The sequence below is a fragment of the Typopeltis vanoorti genome, chromosome 10 (assembly GCF_054136105.1).
Source record: "Typopeltis vanoorti isolate ZY-2024b chromosome 10, IOZ_Tvanoo_1.0, whole genome shotgun sequence".
Taxonomy (NCBI): domain Eukaryota; kingdom Metazoa; phylum Arthropoda; class Arachnida; order Uropygi; family Thelyphonidae; genus Typopeltis; species Typopeltis vanoorti.
The window spans coordinates 122477734-122498845 of record NC_143558.1 but is presented as its reverse complement, the minus strand read 5'-3'; the positions used below and the strand labels follow the sequence as shown (position 1 = coordinate 122498845).

At 34.8% G+C, this 21112-nt stretch overlaps 1 protein-coding gene across 1 annotated transcript in view; it reads left to right on the top strand.

Annotated features, from left to right (window-relative positions):
* The first annotated feature begins 232 nt into the window (after nucleotides 1-232).
* Nucleotides 233-21112, top strand: part of LOC150102751 (disheveled-associated activator of morphogenesis 1-like) — a 527894-nt gene continuing 507014 nt past the window's right edge. The window contains exon 1 of the mRNA XM_090398621.1: nucleotides 233-519. Coding sequence (XP_090254747.1) covers nucleotides 493-519 — 27 coding nt within the window. The 5' untranslated portion in view covers nucleotides 233-492. The remainder of the gene's footprint in view (nucleotides 520-21112) is intronic.

Below are 21112 nucleotides of genomic sequence, written 5' to 3'. Positions count from 1 at the left end.
CAGCTGCACGTGCAAATACTAGGGGGCGGTAATCCTTGGTGTGTGCGCGTGGCCACGAGAAGCACGAGACAAAAGCAGGCTGACGTAGACGCGGTGTCTCTGAGCAGACGCGGTGTCTCGAGACTGGAAGGCCAGTTCAGTAAGACCGGCGTGTGCTGCAGGGAAGGCAACAGACAATGATCGAAAGATTGCAAGTTTCAGTTAGCTAAGGTTGCACGAGCCGGCAGGCAGTATCTGACTAAATATACTTGCTATAATTCAGCTTAAGCTATGTTCATAAATGCGAGATGCAGAAATATGGTAATTTATTCGCTGTGGTGTCTTTATTTCGCAGTGCTTAATTGTGATTAAGGCTTCCCCGTGTATTGTCTTTGGTGACGTCATCCACTGATAGTTCACATGTGTGGATGTGAGCGCTTTCTCATTTGAAATAGCACACCTAAGGAGATAACAGTGGATAGGAAGAGTGCGCCTTTGTTCATGTAGTTCACGATGGATAAAGAGAATGCGAGGTTAAAGGTAGGTGATTCCAGTGACTAAATAAAACAAAGTGAACATAATCGGTTTATCTAGAAAGTAAACATATGTAATTGTACTTCTTAAATTTATAGTTTTCTTTTTAATTTTCATTTCTAAATATTGCACAATGGTATTTATGTAATTACGATGCAGAATAGCTAAGGTTTCTACTTTAGTTATATACTCTATTAATTATGTACTATTTAATTTATTTCCCAAAGCTTCTTCGCGTTTAATTATTACCGTGTAGGAGAGCGCAACAAAGATGATGTAAACGGATCACAAAACATAATTTGCATTAATTTTTACTTTTCCGTATTAGGCCCAGTCTGCCTGCTTATAAAAAAAAAAAAAAAAAAAAAAACTGTTCTTCCAAGACCAGTTTACTTAACCTTGCTTACTCAAGGCCTGGAAGATTATTATAATAGTAGATTCCGCGTCGCCTAGCCAGCTAACTAACGCTTGCCATCTTTATTGTAAGTCAGCAGACTACTGCAAATGAGGCGAACCTTGGATTTATTAAATACAGTTTTAATTATGAAGGAAATCTTAATCCATATTACACTAGTAGACATGTCAATTGGTAGATAAAAGTTTAACATATTCACAGTCATTTGCATTTCTTCTTTACTTCAATATCTTCTCACAAGGTGTGTCGCATCACCGCAGAACTTATTCGTGAAGAGAAATAGAACTATCAGATCTAGCCAGTCAGCTACACCCTCTTTATATACAGCTGTATGTTTAATGGTTTGATGGATGAGGGTTAGCTAGGAGAAACGACTGGGTGTGGCCATGCGAACACTTCAAATGATCACTGATGTCCACATATGATGAAAGAAACGTCAAACTTGAATTAAATAAATTGAAAGTCTAAGATCCTTTTAGGATAGTTTTTGAAAATGATTTTTTTTTTTTTTTGGTTTCTGTATACGGTCTTAATTTTAAGGTTCAGTGATTTAATAGCTGTGCTTCGATTGTACCAAATACAACTATTGGGTTGGGTTATTTAGAATTACTGCCGAAGCAACTAAAACTACGAGTTTCGTATAATATATATTAATTGCACATACTCTCTAGCTAGTTTGCCTGTTTTGCAGGCTGAAGTTCCAGGCGTTTTCAAGGGGGAGGGGACGCTACTTCCTCCGTATGAGACCAGATAACCTCCCTTTACTCAAAAAGTCCTTATAAAGATTCCTAGGATCTGAATATCGTCTATCGAGATCCGGAACCTAGATCTTTCCAATCAAAGAGCAAAAATCTGATTGCGCTACGGAGGCGTTTACACTGTGTACAGAATTGGTAATGCGACTTGTAAAATGGAATGCATAGAGCAATGCAGACTCGTTCAAAATATTCTAGAACTTGAATATCAATGATTTAGAACTCATGCTTTAACCTCCTAAAGTGCAAGTCACCGCATTAAAATTTATTACATGATGAATAAATAACTAGAGTCAACATCTAAGCGTTAATACAGTTCACATTTCTTGTGCCGAATACTGGCCATTCCTCCACAATATACACATTTGACTTGCAGGTAAATTTCTATAAGAAGACTTGATTTCTAAAATCCACGCACTATGTTATGTTCTTTATTGTGATTCATACTATGTGTAAAGACGTATGTGGAAAATGCTTTTTCAACTGGGCGAAATACAACATACACAGCAAAACTCGTCGGTTCTAGCTTTCACATATATGAACTAAAAAATTACTAAAATAAAACTATATTATCAACACTGAATTTTTCCTTGAGCTTGAAATATACTTTTCTTCAAAATCGGTTTCGAACGCACTTCAAATTAGGTTCCAAGTTTTTCCCACCTATTTATATGAAGGTTTTCAACAGTGGATTTCCCCCGAAGAAATCAACTAAAATTTCAAATAATTTTTAAGTAATGTGCAAATTTACAGTAGCGGCTGTAAAATAAAAATGAACGTTATCCTAAAAAAAAATCACTATAATAAATTCCCGATCCTCTTCTTTTGCTCATTTCAAAAGAGTTTAAACTTTTACTTTTCGAGGTGTTCTGTATATTTTCAAGTTTTTTTTTAATTATTATTTTTTTGCAGTCATTCTTATAAATGCACCAAAAGTTAAAAACGCAGTTTGCATATCTCTGGAGCAAGATGGAATCGAACTTAAATTTTTGACGTAGTACAACATGTTGTTACCGAATTACAATAGATCACCTATTTCGTTTTTGACGACGTAAAATATGAATGCATGCAGAACCTATGATTGTCATGGAAATTGGGTCACATCCTTCTTAATCACCAACGAATATACAAAATTATTTCTTATACTGAGATATCGACAAGAGATGTTAAAAGTTTTTTTTTATTATATTACAAGAGATGTTAATATGTATATTCCATAACCATGCCTATCGAAACTAAATTCAGGAGCCGCTCCTGCTTCAAAGTGTTGCCATCTTGCTGCTAACCAACGAAATTCTTAATGACTTGTGTTCAGTGAATTTCGGATATTCAGCTCGCTGTCATTGCTTTCCATGAAGTAGGGAACAGATACTCCATAGTTGGACAAAGCGCACTGCAAAGTGACAATTCAAAGAATTCTGTTAGCTGCTTTAAAACAAAAACTTGTCACACTACACACTAATGTAACTGTATACGAAGAACGTGTTGTCTTGGAGGAATGCTAGGAATACGTAAACAACTTCCTTAAATCTGGTTCTGAGAGTAGTTCTTACAGAATTCTTAATATACTTCCTACTACATATGCAGTGCATAGGATTTGCTCGTAATCACATTTCTAATAGTAACACGCATCTGAAAAAGAGGCATTGTGAAATTATTCGAAAACCACTGTTCCTCCACTAATTTTTTATTATTTTTTTAATAACATGTGATATCGACTACACAGTCAATGGTATGATGAGGACAGGCAAAATTGAAAATGAATAAAAACAAATGAAATCATACCACTTACAACGAGTAGCATCGAATTTTCAGAAAATATTAAAAGAAAAGAGGTGACGTCATTTTTCTCATGGTTTGCAATAATGAACGTTATAGTAGTATGGATTCAGACTTAATGAGATAATCGGTGATTATAATAATCCGAAATAATGAAAAACAAAGAGGGAATAAAATAATGAAATCAATTCATAATATAGGTATTTTTAATATACTGTGAATTAGTGATATTCAGCATAATTCATTTAACTGATCTAATGACAGTTTTCTTCTTATACCACTCTTAATTATACTTTTTTTTTTTCATTTTCTGCGGTCATTAGAGCAATTTCATTACCTGAAATAAAAACGACTTAATCTGTACACACTACTTTTAGATGAGAAAAGCAATCAGCGTGTACAAATTGATTGCTTTTAGATATGAAACTTTAAAAAAAGTAATAACTTGAGTAATTTATTTTGTGATCTTATTTTAGCTTTCAAAAATTAATTAGTTATCTTGATTGCTAGTTAGTATGCTGAAATAATTTTGAAACCTATCTTAGATTAAGCATCTCATTCTTTCGCATCTTCATGTACACCGGGATGGAGATCACATGAACTAATTAAGTAGAATTTCCTTAGCCAGACGCGTGCATTTTGCTGCTGCAGCCAAGTAAAAACATACGCACGTTGAACTTAAAAAAAAAAAAAAAAAATCTCAATTTTCTCGAAAAGGCACACTTACATGCATTCGCGTACACTATCATTCCAGGGTCACGGATCTCTCTGTTCGAATTCGTTAAGGTTGTGTTTGCACGTGAAAGCTCAATGTAATGTGAACTGCTAGGTTTCCACAGCTACGGGTTTTCGTAGCCGTCTGTCTGCCAGACCTATATTACTGTAGGGCGAGCGTTTACCAGACCCACTCCCCGTGACAATTGATCGACCAGTAGCGGCAGGATCTCTCTCTCTCTCTCTCTCTCTCTCTCTCAGAGGCAGATCAATAGATGACAACAGTATAGATAAGACTGAAGGCCTTATAACGTTTTTATGTAAGATCTAGAGGATTTTTTGTTTGATTCGCTTATGTTTTTAATCAGATCTCTGTGTGATATTAACGCCAGAACTGAATTTTATATTCTTCATAAAAATATGTTGTCTTGGGTTCTGTACTGTACGTTACATTGATGTTGATATTTTTGATTAAGTTATTCCGTATTTCTAACCGAAGAAAATGATATATAATACGGACTACACGCTGTTTCTGTGGAGAATGCTTTTAAATTGGAGTGTTAAATGAATACAGCTGTTAAGAATTAGCATCGAAACAACTGATGAGCCATCGATATGGCTCATCAGTCAAACATATGTGTTCTCAAGCTGATTTGTCTACTTATATTTCGGTATCAAGAAACCTACTTCTCCAGCTAAGACCAATTAACTGAGTCTGCTGAAAAGATTTGGATTATGTTGGTTGTTTGGAACAACGGCCGAAAAGCAACTAAGTCTTCCGTTAGCCAGTGTATTATATTTGTTCACTGTGTGTCTTTCTGGATTTAAATATGAAGCACACGTTAAAAAAAAAAGAAAGAAAAAAAAAGCAATAACTTGAGAGTTTTAAATCTTTGATTTTTTGTGATTTTATATTATTTTTTAAAATTTAATATCCTATTTTCAACATTATTCTTCAACCTAGTATCATTTTTAATTTTCTTCTTTATTTACATTTTCTGTAATATTCTTTCAATTCTTATATATATAATTTTTTCCCTGAACCTCCTAACCTCTGTATTACCCCCCCCCCCCTCAAACCTTTCTATGCCAAACTTCCTATTTTTATCCTACCCTGGTCGGTTTGCTGCTTCGTGGAATGACCAAATTACTTTAAGGGAGGGAGGAACCTGTTACTTTCGTATGAAACGAGTAAACTCACCTTCAGTTGAAAAGCCCTTATTAAAAGTATAAAAGGTGTCTCACATTCTGGAAGGGATTCGAAACTAGGTCGAGCTCACTCACCATCTTGGTCGCCTCGTCTCTAGATCCTTTCCATTGCTTCCTCATCCCCAAGAAACCTAGATGACCAGACCTGATCACCGTAATCTAGATGTGTACATATCACGGCCTCATAAAGAGGATTGATTACTTCCTAATTTCTACATGTTAGTGTGTTCTTCAATAACCAACGCAAATGCGACCACGTCTTGCGACTGCGTACGGCGATGTTCTCCATTGAATAGGATTCTTTAAAAAATACGTCACATCACCTTATACAGAATTCGAACCAAAATCAATACAGGACTAGTGTTCTGATTACAACATCAATGCATATGAACTATTTACACGCAGATCTAGGTTAGAGGTATCTTTAAATAATGACACTTTTGGAAGCTGTCTAAAATGATATCAGGTCATAAAGAATTCTCCTATAAAACTTGAATTTCACAGTTTCGAAATATAGCCCCTTAACATTTTAAAAGCCACTTGATGAGAAACTGAAAAACAGATTGCTTGCGGGGATCATCAATTCGCCCCCCCCCCGAAAAGAAAACTGGCTTATTTAAGGATGAGCCGTGTTAACCTGCTTTGTCGATATCATTTATTTAGTACAAAAATCTGGAGTCATGCTGTTGCCAGCTCGAGTGGATTTATGTTTCCGGTTGGAAGGCAGAGAATTTTTTTGTTTTGGTTTTCATTAATCCCACACACGAGAAGTTGCAGAACCTATAGCGTATTAGCCCCAGTGTGTGTGAGAGAGAGAGAGAGATAACAACAATTAAGGAAATGATCGACTTCATAAAAATAAAAGAAGATGCGCTTCGCAATAGTATTCTTGTATAGTGATGTTATTCTTTGGTACAATAACTGATATAATAAGCAAGAATAATAAATAACTTAATAAATATGAATATTAAAATAGGTGTGAGAACTGGAATAGTTAAAGCAATAGTCTGGAGTATTGCAAGTTATGGAAGTGAGTCATGGACACTTAGAAAGAGAGATATGGAAAGAATTAATGCATTGGAAATGTGGTGTTATAGAAGGATGGAAAATATTAGCTACACACACACACACACACACACACACACACACACACACACACACACACACACACACACACACACACACACACACACACACACACACACACAGAGAGAGAGAGAGAGAATATCAATTCAAGAAGTTTTAAGAAGAGTTGGGATGGAAAGAACACTGCTCAAAAACATTATGCAAAGAAAGACCAGGAATATTTTCATGTTCCTCAGGACATCTAACAAGAACTACATTACAAGGGATAGGTGAAGGGAAGAGAAGACGTGGAAGGCCAACCAAAGAGTGGTTTAATGACATCGTGGAATGGACTGGTTTAAGAATGACGGAGGCAACACACCGAGAGAAATGGAGAAGAGCTGCTCATCTGCTGCAATCCTCTTTTTAGAGGATACTACCGGACAACGACAATAACTGAATATAGAGCTGTTTTTTTTTCCTTATGAAGCGGAAGGCTTTTTTTAAATCTAATTTTGTTGCTCAAAATTCAACTGAAACAAAATGCTTCGACATTTTAATGGAGATACTAAATTCCATCTATTCCAGAGCATTGTTATTATTTAGTATCTTATCGAAACATTTTGCTCCTATAAATGTTGCAATTGAAAAGGAAATGGCTTAATAAAATTTTCTAAAAATCTCCAGTTACTGAATTTCAGAAAAATCCGTGCAGACATAACTGAGATCCATTCATATCCCTTCAAGAAATTAAAGCAAAACTGCTATCAGTTATATTAATAAAAAAACTAATAAACAATTCTCAATCTTCCCCTAATATTTGTCAATTCGCTATTCCAAAACTAAAGGCTAGATTCGCCACATCTATACGATAACCAAAAAATTATTTCCTCGTAAATTTCTGGAAAATAAAGATAAAAAAAATACAGCAACCGGTTCTATGATGATTGTAAATACGACATTAAGATACGCTAATACAGTGGGTGGGTTTCAAGGTTGATAAAAAGCATAAATTAAATTAGACTTGAATTTCTGTAGGTTGTTTTATCGTTCAGGAGATTTTGTTTTGTTTTTAGTTTGGTATGTCTGAACAGTGAATAGAGGATGATTTCTGCTGAGTGTAATTGGTTTAGAAAAGAAGGGAATTTCCAGACATTTTCAACGAATCTTTTACAATGCGGAAAGCTTTTAATTTCCTTTTGATGTTATGTTAAACTCCGGAAGAGAAGAGCCCTCGTCTAGTGTTGTCTTGTACCAGAAATAAATTAAGATCGGTTGGCATTATTTTCTGATGCATGTGGGTTAGAACCATAGTTCTTGAAGGAAGATTTATCATCCATTTAGTTTGCATCATTTGAACTGAGAAAATTAAGTAATTAATTTAATGATGAAACTTATTTTACTGACAATTGCGAGTTTATAATTACTTATAAACGCATTCAAATAATTTTATTATTTGAATGCGTTATTTTAAATCTGCTGCTACATTGCATAGTACTTTTGTACTGATTTAAATTCTACAGCCAAGCGGTGCAAAAAAATGGGCTTGCAGTTTTGTAGAAAGATTAAAAGAGTTTGGGAATTATGAAGTAATGATATAAACGAAAAATGTTTAGAAACCTTATTAAAACTGAAAAGAAAAACAACTCTGACTTCTTCTGCGATCCAAATTACAAGCTTTTTTTTTTTATAATAAAATGATTACATTACCTGACTTTTAAATATGTGGGATTAATAGTCCAGCTATTTATCGGGATAGAAAAGAGTACCATTAATAATGAATATGTGGGGTTGAAACATCAGGAAGAAACTTACTCGCATTCAAAATAAAGGGAGTTTCACAACCAGGGTCTGTGATCTCATTAGTAAAAAAGCAATTATAAGAGATATTGATGTTTCAGTCATAGGGTTATAAATAATTGTACAGATAAAATCATAAAGAAAAACCTGAGTTGTGGTGATTGAAGTTGATAGCACAGAATCGATATTTCGAAGTCTGGCTGGTAACTAAGAGGGCGTGTGTAGCTGGCAGTAGGAGCAGTTACTCCAGGTCATCTCTCACTGAAATGTATCACCAGGGAACGGAACGGAACGATGAAGTGAAAAGTATGAGAATGCGTCTTTTACTCCAGTTGGTGCAAAGCCATTTTTGAAAGTTTAATTCAAACCGTGGAAAACAGAAAGTGAGTGAACATTTAATCCATGGACAAAATTTTCTGTGAATAAAGTCACCAAAAAAGACTGATAACGTTCAGCTGCTCAGGAGGACCTTGACTCTGTTTTTCCATCTGTTATAAATCTGCGACCTTTGTTTTCACAGTTGACCTTGCACTTCCGTTGTGTCATTGAAACTTATAATAGTAAACCATTCAAGTCCCTTCTTAGCAATATAGTGGAACTTTTGACGATTGTAGCTTACAAGCAAAACCGCTCTGCGTTTTTTTTTTTTTTTTTTAATTTCAAAAGATGTTGCAGTGCTGTTGCAGATATTTTTTGATCTTTGTCTTCTTGAGAAATAATATATTATCGTAAACATTTCTTCAGTTCAATACTTAAACTTCAGAGTAAAGCGCAAATGTTTGTTTTTGAATTTTATTGAGAATCATAGTTATGGATACTTTTTTTTTTTTTTTTTTTGACTGGGTGGAACCCCCCCCCCCCGGGAAGAATTGCTAGTTTTAGCTAAACAACCATTTAGCTCAAGAAATACAGTGATTCAAATTCATTATTTAATTTCATAAACTTTAGTTATGAGGATCGACCTTATAAGGACAAACTTCGTCGATTCTTCAAGAGAAAAATCAAAAGAAAGACTGCTCAGTAGGATAAATTTTTGAAAATTACATTTCCATCAACAGTTTTAAAATTATAAAAGCAGACTTATAAATTTTTAACGGAATTCATAACGAATAAAATTTTGAGATCAGTTAATTTTAATTGGAAATTTAAATTATAATACTTTAACTATAAATAATTTTGATAATTTCAAAGGAAGAGATTGGCGTTATCTTGTCTTAACAAGACAAGATAAGGCAAAAAATTATATAAATCGCGAAGGAATAAACTACCATACAAGTAAAAATACGGTATTTTTTTTCGGATGCAAATGAAAAATTTCGAATAATTGTCGCAAACGAAAACATTATTTTGAGTAGCTTGGCTTAAGAGAACGCCAACTAGATTATCAATCTACACCATTAAAAGTTTTTCCATTTCGGTAATAAGTTTACGGTTAACTGGTGTAGCATTTTCACTTTATATTTGTTTTTAACAACTGCGACAACAGTAGTCGGGGGTAAGTTTAGCCTGCGATCTGTCGTAGTGTTCGATACATCACTGTCACTGAATTTAATAATTTTAATCATAGTATATAATGTAATAGGTTTACGCATCTTCTTATCACTAGAAACAACAGCATTCTTACTTTGAATTTTATCTGTCATTATTAACTAAAATAACAGTTATATACAGTTAATAATTCACAGCGAAACACCAAAACACAGACGTAGCGAGCAACGACATCGTAAACAAACAATTCACGAGAGGTGTCATTTCGCTAAAACTGTCATATTAGCGAATGCAGCGTCGTATAAATGGGCATTGGTCAACATGTCAGTTTCGTGAGCGGATCGTCGTAAAGCGAAGATTTACGAAAATAAATCGTGAGACAAGTGTTACGGTAGACAGTTTGTGTACTTAATAGTTCAAATGAGTAATTAATTTCTGAATTATATTGAAATCTTGAAATCAAACGTTAAGAAACATTATGTGCAGGAGGACATTACTTCCGATTGCTCATTTATCTGAAATCTTTCCTAAAAACCCATTCTTTCTTTGCTTCGTTACCTTTCATTTTTTCAATATTGTTCTAATATATACAATTAGTTGGTTTTACAATTATTTTTGATTAAAATTAACATTTTTAATAACTAAAATATCGTTAAATTTGTAATGATAATCCCACACCAATAAAATGTTAGATACCAAATATTACTTTTACAAGCTATCGTAAGTCCATGAGAAGCAAAGTAGTGGTCTCATACCTGGTGATGAAAATTATTACTAACATAAGGACAAACAAATAAACATTCAATTTTATAAAATCAATGTTCCAAATTATTTTGAAAGCTTATAATTAGTGTCACTAAACCTATGATAAGGTACAGATAGCTCGCTGTGCTGTTGCCAAGGTTGTTCACGTATTATCGATATTTGAACTGTGATTAAGATTTAACTGTGTGTGTGTGTGTGTGTGTGTGTTGAAAATCATATTTAAAAGCAGTTGAACTGTTCTCTAACTACATCTCAGCTCATTACTAAATACGCCATGTGTTAACAAAGGGAGAAAGGCATCCATGAGTGGAGATGACTCATTTCGGCGACGAGAGGGGAACCCTACTTTCCCCATATCGCCTTACTTCAGTTTATGGAATATGTCGGAGACTACGGTTCGACATGCGGGAGGAGGGAGAGGTCATTAAAAGTACTGTGAATCACAGGTCAGAGGACGAATAGAGGAGGCTGTGGGTTGTAAGCAGCTGTTTGTTTTGTCTGGAGCCAGGAAATTAGTGGAGAAGGTGCCACAAACAAAAACCAGTCTTTAAATGGCAGGCCTTACTGCCCAGGGGACAGGAAATAGCGACTGTTTGCAAACGGTAACAACTACCACAACTGGAACTATATTTAACCTTTTATATACGCCACGAGCCAGGGTCAAATCTGTCAGTAAGGAGGATTACCTTTCCAAATATAAAAGGACCTTTCCAAGGATGTTTTTGTAATATTACTAAGTTGCCAGCAGCTTTATATTTAGACAGTTTTAGAACTGCTGAAATGACTGCTTGCGTAGTTCAACATCGCAAGCTTTTCCCAGATACATAAATGAATTTTTTTTTTTAACTGTATCAACTCTAGCACCATTAAACACTTTTTCGCGAAATGTCAATTAATGATTATCAAATTCTTTGGCATTATTGCAAAGCGAAGACAGAAGCGTAACACACGAAGCATTTTAGGCAATTTCCTAAACAAAATTTTTATATTTAATTTCTGTTTGTTAATTTAACCAGCTCTGCTATCTATTTAACGAAAGTTAAATACTGTTCACGTGATTAGCTATCGAAGATTTCCGACTCTCCAGAAACATAAAAATATATGTTGAAAAACATTGTTTTCTTTCTTTCTTTATTTATTTTTGTAATTGCATATATAAATATATATAGCAGAGCTCTTTAGCTGATTCTATTCGTAATTCATGTATTAAAAAATTATCTGTTCAGTGATTGCCTGCTGTTCAACCTAATTCCGCATTGTTATCAACTTCGCAATTTAAGAAGGTGTGAAACTACGACTTTCACCACTACTCTGCTTATCAGTGGCCTGTAGTGGTTTAGAAATATTCCTCCTCCGTTTTGTCTCTAGAGAACGTTTCTAGATTATAACCTTTAGCCCACACACAACACTACGTTTTGAGTTTACCACCTAATGTTGATGGAATTCACATTCAAAAAAAGGAAAAAAAATGTACACAATTTTAAGGCAAAAATGTGTTCTCCCCCCCCCCCCCCCCCCCCCCAATAAATTAATTTTAAGAAATAGGGTATAAAAAGTTTTATATAGTTAAGAAGTCATATACAGCTGTTTCTTTAATTAGACCTTCAATTAAAGAGATTTTCTCATTCAACTGTTGAGACGCTGTGTTGTTTCAATTAAGCTTGGTTACAATAATGTCACTTAAACTGTTCGCTGGCAATACACAGTTTTTTTTTTTTTGTTGTTGTTGTTCATAGTATAATGGCATTTAATACGGACCCGTTTGTTATATAAAAAGTTATCGATTTAAATGCTTAATTTACACGAAGCTGCATCGAACGACATGCATGTGAGAAATATAAGGCAGAAAAAACTATTCCGTTTTTGGTGTGTTTCTTTCGAAAAAAAAACATCATTACTACTTCCTTAAAACGGACCCTAAAATAAACAGCATAATTATTATTGCAGTAGCAACAACAGCAATAATAATTATTGTTTCTGTTGCTGAACCTAAAGAACTTTCGACGAGTGCACTTTGCCCAAATTACTAAAATAATTTTTATTTACTCCATGTTTTACACGTAAAAGTAATTTAAGAATGCGTAACAAGATAAAGACACTTCAGTTTATATTTATTACGGAAATGCTTACAATTCTTTGGTTTCAAAAACCTAGGATTCTGGAGTAAGTTGAAATTAAGGGTGCCTTTCTTGCATGGAAGTTCTGTACTAAACCCTGTTAGGCCATCAAGGTGGCGCTTGTGAATTCCGTTGTAAGTGGACTGCTCGTGTGAACTGATTGCTCACAGAAGACGGCACTTAAACATTGTTTCTATGGCAGTCTCATCCATGAAAGGGTAATAACCTATGATACGTGAGCAAGTGTCTTGGGTGTGCTGAAGACTGAACCTTGATCTACAGTAGTAGTGATCGTCAAACTTCCAACACCTTGGAACCTTTGTCTCTTAATATTTTTCTACGGAATCCTATTTAGCGCGGTCTACTTAAGTATTTTTTTGGCATAAAAATGAATTAAAATTTTTAGAATTATAATACTTTATTTAAAAAAATAATAAGGATAGTATCAAAAATCAGGATTATAATAAACTCAAAAGAGAGACATATTTAGAGAAATGTAAACATTTTTTCATGCATGAGAAAAAAAATAATCAAAAAATAATCAAACTGTCAAATTTAAACAAGCATTTCTTTTACTCTGAATATGCCTAAATTTATAAAAATTATGTTAATTTCGATTAAATGAACACAATTAAATTATTCAATAGGTGGATGGCCTTCTTTTTATTACAAACAATAAAAATAGACCTTTAAATATATATCACGTGGAGAACATAGTAGTTCGTATGGATATCTAAAAATCTTACTGTGATAGGGTTTTATTAATTGCAATTTTTTTCATTTATTACCTGCCAGTTAATTATGATATTTTTTTGAAAAAAAATGTTTTACGGGAGTCCAAAGAGTGTTTCGAGAAACACAGTTTGAATATCACTGCTTCAGAGACCAAAAATGATTGTGTTTGAATCCGTTTCGGTCTTGTAGTCTGTCTCTCTCTCTCTCACACACAGACACACACACACAGATGGAGGGAGAGAGAGAGAGAGAGAGAGAATCAGACAAGCATCCATTCGGCACAACAAGATGCGAATTTACAGCAGTTGCATAATAACCAGTTGAATTTTGCAGGTTTTTTTAAATTTATATATACTTTTTTAAAGTAGTATGGATCAACGCGAAAGCCGACATGAGGATCATGACTCACTTCAAAGTTCTCCGCGAAAAAAAAGTCAATGGTCTTCGGAGTCTAAATGTGTCGGTGACGCTACTGATTCATTGCATGCACAATAGAGATGCTTATCCACTCCATCATCCAGGACAGCAAATCGGCATTTATATTAATATTAGTTTTTTAAAGTAATTTTGAAGAAACCTTTCGGAATTCAATAGGGTGAATTAGCATAATTTTGAAAACCTGCCTGAATGGTTATATTTATAAATAACCTCTTTTAGTATATTGCGTCTGTATCAAATAAAAGTAATGTACTCAAAGATATCAGTTGTACACAGTTGTGTGTAAAATGTATTGTTAAAAGATAGCTCTGCCAGTTAAAGAAGTAATTTATGATGGGACTATTTCTGTAATTTAAAGTCCATCTGCTTGGTACTTTTATCCTAACAGATAAAATGTAACTGACATTAATAAGGCAATGCCAGCTACAGCCATGAAATGAGAATATTATCATCTTCGGTCGGTTTCTGTGTTTTGAGGGAATAAAAATTCGGACAAAAAAAAATTCCGTTCGTGTATGAGATCGGCTAATTTATCTTCAAAATAAAATATTTTAAAAGGTTTGTAGTATTTGGAAACGGGATTAGAACCTAATTCTTTTTAACTAAAGAGGGCTATGGACGACCTTCACAGTTACTGGTTTCCGAAAGTCAACGTAGTTCACGTGACCAATTATAACAAAACTCACTCAAGCAAACACTTTTAGAACTGCCAAAATTAAGAACCGCTTTATCTAATAAAGTAAAAAATAAATAAAATTCTGTTTTTTAAAGAAAATTTCTTATTAATTTTTTCCAGCTGTTCTGTGAAGAGATATTGTAGTATTTGAATATATTCAAAAATTCAAAGTACTTCTGTTGTGTTGTTATGGTAGTAATTAAAGCGGTCATTATCGCAATATGTGGTGGCCACTGGAAGAGACGAAGCGATAAGCAGATGTTTAAGAGGATAATGAAGTGTGAAAAGCCAATTTAAAACGCGCAAGCATAAAAAAAAAGCTTTTAGTAAGATGTAAAAAACGCTTTTAGCAAGACGTGTTTGTTAAATCAACTGATGTGAATTTAACAAACCATTAAGGAATTTTTAAAGACATTTTAAACATACGATAACATTTCTTTTTTCAATTAAGAAAATTCAAGCTTAAGCTTTAGGAGAAAAAAAAACTATACACGATTCAGAATAAATGTACACCTATTTAATGTAAGCAGAGTGTGATTAACTAGAACTATCTTAATCTGATATGAACTTGTTTCAAATCTTTCATAAAATTAAAGAAAATTAAAAAAAAAACATGTAGGATACTAGATTTTTAGCTTAATACAATTCTCCAAATGACGACTCTACAGCTCACCACCAATAAGATTTCTCTGATTTTTTTCCCTTTTTTTTTATTCTTTTTGGTCCCAGCATGGCAAGGTTTCATGGCACAGCAGTTACGGCACTGTTGTTCCGCATCCTCAATTCTAAGGAAGGTTCGTTGACCTTGGGAATACATACCACCTGTACCACTAACACCAAAATGATATATGCTATGGATTTTCTTCAAAACATTCACTTTATAATTTCCTTCCGTTTTTCATAATAGAAAATGCTATATTAGATTAGCAAGAGATATAAGAAAATCATCTCTGAGTATCAAATCGATTATACTCTTAAAGTGGACGTTTGCGTGTTTCAGTAGAAATGTACAACTGAAGATGTATTATCCGGCATTCTAAGCTAGAATTTTTGATATCGCTCAGTAGAAATCTTTATTTTAGCAAGCAGAATCTTTACCGAATGTATTAGACAGTCCAATTTAAAAAAATAACAAAGTGAAGCTGCTAGTAACGCAAGTGCTCATAACAGTCATTAAACTGTTTTTATCACGAAACACCAAAAGTCACTCTTGCTATGTAATAATCCATTTAGAAGAGAAGCTAAGAAGCATAACACGTGTTCTTATTGATTTATGGAAAATCTTAAGCGATTTTCTTAATGACTTAGGTGTGCCAAGCAAAACTTGTGTTATCTATGATAACAAATGTCCTCTCTATTATCCTTCTACGTAGGCATTCACATTTCCTTTCTTTTTTCTTTTCAAAAATGCTCGATGTCACTCTTGTATGTATTCTGCTATTTCTCTCTCTTGATATATTAAATTATTATTGGGGATATATTTAAAAATCAGTTAAGCATACTCTATTTTTACAACTAAGTACCATTTTTTGTATTTTATTGTTTAGTTAGGGGAATAGCTGTGATGGATAGGATAAATTTTAAGCTGCTTAATGTTCTTCCTATCCTGTGATGGGAAGGAAGAACTGTTCTGAAAAAAAGGTACAACAAATCATAAATATTGCTTGATTTCCATAATAGCTGTTTTGAAATAATGGCCAGAGCAACTCAGACAGGCCAGTTTATTAATGATGTCTATTAAATGGGTGTGTTTTTTTTTTGCGTGTGCCTACTTTGCAAGAAGAAAATCTTCCTACCACTGTATAAGAACGGCTAACTGGCCTTCAAACAAGTTTTTTGATCGGTTATGAAGGACGACTTCAGTGTGTTGATATGCTTTCATATATTGATTAGCATTGACTGCGTAAAAGCTAGAAAGATACGGTGTCGCGTTCATATCAAAAGTTTTGAAAATTATAACTTTATATTATCGTGTAAAACAATCAATGATTTAAGTATAAAAATTAATACTCAATAATAATTTAATAATTAAGTATAAATACTTTATAATTATTGAAGGAAGATGCTACGAAAATCTATACATCTTTTGCCAGGCATTTACAATTAAAAATAGTAATGGATCTAGACTAGATTTTTTTGAGGGTATATATTCACACACGCATTAGAAGGGGCGATTAATAAGAATTTATTAGGTTTTAACATTTGTTTTATTCAAATTTTCACTGATTTTAATTTGACTGGAAATGCACAATTATTTTCTGCTCTTTTTTTTAACCCATCATAGCTAGAGATTCTTAAAAGTTACTGTCATGTGTACACGTTTTTAATTTTAATTTCCCAGGTGGCGGCACATACGTAATGATGAACTATCGCTGCACCGTAGGGACCTATTTCTTGTACTGGTCATATGGGATGAACACCAGCAGCGGAATGGTGTATTACCTCCCTCCCCCTCACACACGCACATATACTCGTTTCGATTTAAAAGAAAATCAAACAATATATCAAAATCTATGATATTTATTTTATCGCAATTAAATAGACATATACTGAATGGCTGATCTCATCCATCTCTTTAAGATGGGCAGAGTCCCCGAATGAGGAGTTTACGACTAAATTAATGCGGCCGATTCGTCCCTCCTTGCTGAATCACCTAAGGGCAACAATCGTGACTGTTCTGGGGAACGAAATACCAGAGTTTTCGGATGAAAAACCCCTCCACCTCCGTATGAGGCCGGCTATGACGGGAATCGAACCAAAAGGACTTCGTCTATACCGACTGAGCTACGGAGGCTCAATACATATACACCGGTGTCCAACAGCTTAAGATGAACAATATTTTTACCTGTATACGAAAAAGGTTTCATGACTATGCCAAATGGGGACATAAATTTATTGCCAGCAAACTAATAAACTATATTACCCAAATTAAATTGCAATGCGTTTTTGGCAAAAGTTACAAATTTCCTAAGGACGTAGTTAAGGAATTAATGTTCATTGCTTATAGATATCTATGCGGAGAGAAATTTCAGGATATGTCCATCACGAACCGCGATGGAGCATTCTCACAGCGTCGTACCATGCTTAGCACCAAGTGATTCAGGAGAACTTGAGGCAAACTGGCCCACTCCTTCTCCTTCAGAGAAAGGATAAGGCCTTGTTTTCTGGAAGAGAATTTCGAGCAGCAATGGATCTCCCTATTGCATCCCAAATGTCTGGGGAGCGTGCTAGCCACTTGATTCCATTAATATCCTCTGTCTCCAGAAGAATCTCCACTGCTCGTGTACGATGTCATGTGGCATTTTCATCCATAAAAATGAACTCTTTGCCTACAGCAACACGGAACAATCGAACATGACGTTGAAGAAATTCGTTCCAATATCGATCACCAGTCATAGTCCCCTTTTTGCAGCATTTATAGCTCGCTGCGTCCATTAAGCATAATGCCTCGCCATACCCAGACCCCCAGCACCACCGTATCATCCCTTTCAAGAACATTCTCGCGATGGTAAGCAGTACCACTTTCATCCCAGATCAAGTGTCGTCTAGAATCGGAGGAAAGAATAAAACGAATCTCATTTGTAAAGAGTACATTAGTCAATTGGTGTTTTTTTACAATTTTTATGGATATAACACGACCGAAAACATACTCTATACTCTACGATGAGCTGTGGATAAAGGAACCCGGACTACAGGCCTACTTGGCGCACACGTCTTGCCATAGTTTGTCGAGATATTCACGTATCTGTGCTTGAAAGGAGCCGATTTGCAAGCTAACCCGCAGTGGTGCGTCGATTACGATTTGCTGTTATAATCATAAATCTTTCATGCTCCGTGGTAGAGCGAGGGAGGGAGACCTCTTAGCAAACTTCTGGAACAAATTCCATTGGTTTGAAACGCTGTCCAGAACATGGATACAACGGTATATGAGATTCCAAACTCTCTGGCGGTATCAGTAATTCTTCGACCTTCTTAGTCTTTGGAATATTTCTTCATTTTAATCATCTAGTGATGATTTCACGCGGAAAATTATAAGGCATTACAATTAAGTTTGCAACTTTATTCCTTCACGAAAAGAGCCTCTTTCAAATACAATTCTCTTAGTGTAGCCTTTTTTTGCCTTTTATCCTGTTAATTGCTACCACGTAACCCCCTTTGCTTCGAAAATTTGAATGTGTACCCTCTTCCTGCTCGGAATTGTCAGTTATATAAATTGGCACAAGCTGATTCGTCGGAATTTTCGTTTGTAATCTTCGGAAATAGTGTTCGCCCTTAGATTTTTTGGACACCAATGTAACATGTCGTATTGTCACCAAAGACATCACTCTTTAAAGCTGTAATGCTTTTAAATTTTATTTCTCTACATACTGCGCAAACCCGTCTGTCTATCATCAGATAGTATCACGAAAAACAAACATGATCCCTTTTGTTTATTTTGTATTTTCTCCTTTTCCCATATGATGGAACTTTATGACTGAGTTCCTTTTATATTAGGAAAATTATCTATTGCAGTTATCCTGTGGTCTGCCAATATCAACACTAGCATACTGCATATAGTAGCGTTTTCAACTCAAGTATCCAACTCAGGAGATAATTCCTTTCAAATTTAAGTAGCGGTCATCGGACCTGGGAAGGAGGGAGGTTTGGGTTAGTTAGAATTACGGCCGACGCAACTAATTCTCTGAAGCCGTGTTATATTTTTAATTGCGTCTGTTCTCCGGCCAGTTTACTTGTTTTGAAAGTTGAAAAACCGAACTTTCAAGGCGATAAACAAACAGTGACACCTCCCTCTATGCAACAGACCAACTTACTTTCAGCTGAAAAGCCTTTAAAAGTTCCTCACATTCCTAGACGGGATTAACATCGGTTTCCCTGACTGAAGGTAAATGTAGGTTCTTCGTGTCTGCACTATGGAGACGCTGGGATAAGGGAAAATATAACTGAAAAATTACAGGAATTCAGCTTTCTTTCTCTGATTAAATATTACATATCTATATTAATGTATGAGATGCAAATTACCTAATAAACTCCAAAGCAGGCATTTGATCAGATGATCTTGATAACCTGCTAGAGTAATCGTGGTTTAATGGGTTTGTGCTTACTGGGGAGGGGGAATTATGCTATCATCAACAGACACTTTGAAAAGTTCACTTCCAGTCACTCAATTTTTAAGAATTTTTGACAAATAATTATGCTGCTTAAATATTCAGTTGTGATAAAGACTCCTTACTCCAAATAACCTGAAATCACTGACAACAGCACAGAGAGGGCGGTAAAGCTGAGAATGACAAGATTTAAAAGCAGTATAAAGAAGCACTGGCGTCAAACATTGGAAATTCATAAAAACATTTACGGTTAGTGGTTAGTGTTACGGCAATCGAAGACATGAAGCGTCTGCAATTTGTATTCGTTTTGGAGAAGAAAAGTCATTTTTCTTCCATCAGACAAACTAACTCAACTTCCTCTAAAGTTCACATAAATATTCGTCGCATCCCAGACGAGATTCGAATCCATTTCTTTCCGACCAGATGACAACTGTGGTTCTGTTCTTTGGAGGGACTTTGTCTTAAAGGTGACATTGACCAAGGAGGGAGACAATTCAACTATCAAGCAAATGACCCCGGTCTACAAACTACTGCATACAGTAGTAGTCCATTTCAGACGGCTGTTGCATGTACAACGATGTGTCATCATTAACCACATTTTGCAAGTTGCGTGGGGATTTTTTCCAAGTCAAAATCAGAGGAATCGTGAATGCACGTCTAGGTGACTTCCGAATGGTGGTTCTTTTTGGTATGTATGTTCTCCTTACTCAAGAAAGGGATAGGAGCAGACAATATGCAGCATTTTCAGTGTTGATACGAGGAAAAATGATATCCAAATGTGTATGCATTGACTAAACTAGCTGAAAAAAAAAAAAAAAACTATCCAGTACCATATAAGACTGGTTTCTTAAGGGAACAAACCAAATAGGCTGGAAAATATACTGGTCTCTATTTTTTTACGTGAAGTCAGGTAACTGGATTAGTGATATAACTAGGATTTTTCGTCCATCCCATAGCTGGCTTTTGCAGTGCACGAAAGCTTTTAATAGGCTCTTCGTCCTCTCTAAAGGCACTGGGAAGGGTGAAGAGAAGTCACTACAGTCACGTAATTGAACTAGATACTATGAATAAATCAAAATCACGCAAAGATGCTCAAACTGCGTCTCACTATTCACGATCCGTGATTTCATTCTTAGGGCGTATTCTATAGAAGATGCATCTATGTTCGAATGCATTTCGAATCTATGCTACATATGTAATTTTCTTTATAAAGAACTCTGTGGCAATGTCACTCTATGCTCTATTTACAAATTTTTAATCAGTACACATACGTGGTTAATTATATACAGTACTCCTGTGAAGTTGTTACCACTAATCTATATAAGAAACCGTTAAATTCATGGGTGTTCGCAGAAAAATTTCCATGGGGGGGGGACAAAGCTTGGAGACAAATAATTACATTAACAAATTTTTATTAATTATTTAATTTTTTTTCCATAAGTAGATCCCAGGTGGGGGAAGTGATAACAAAATATCCATTCTTTTCTTGTGTTTATAAAAAAACACTCCTTCATGGGATTCTCTAAAATGGAAGAAGA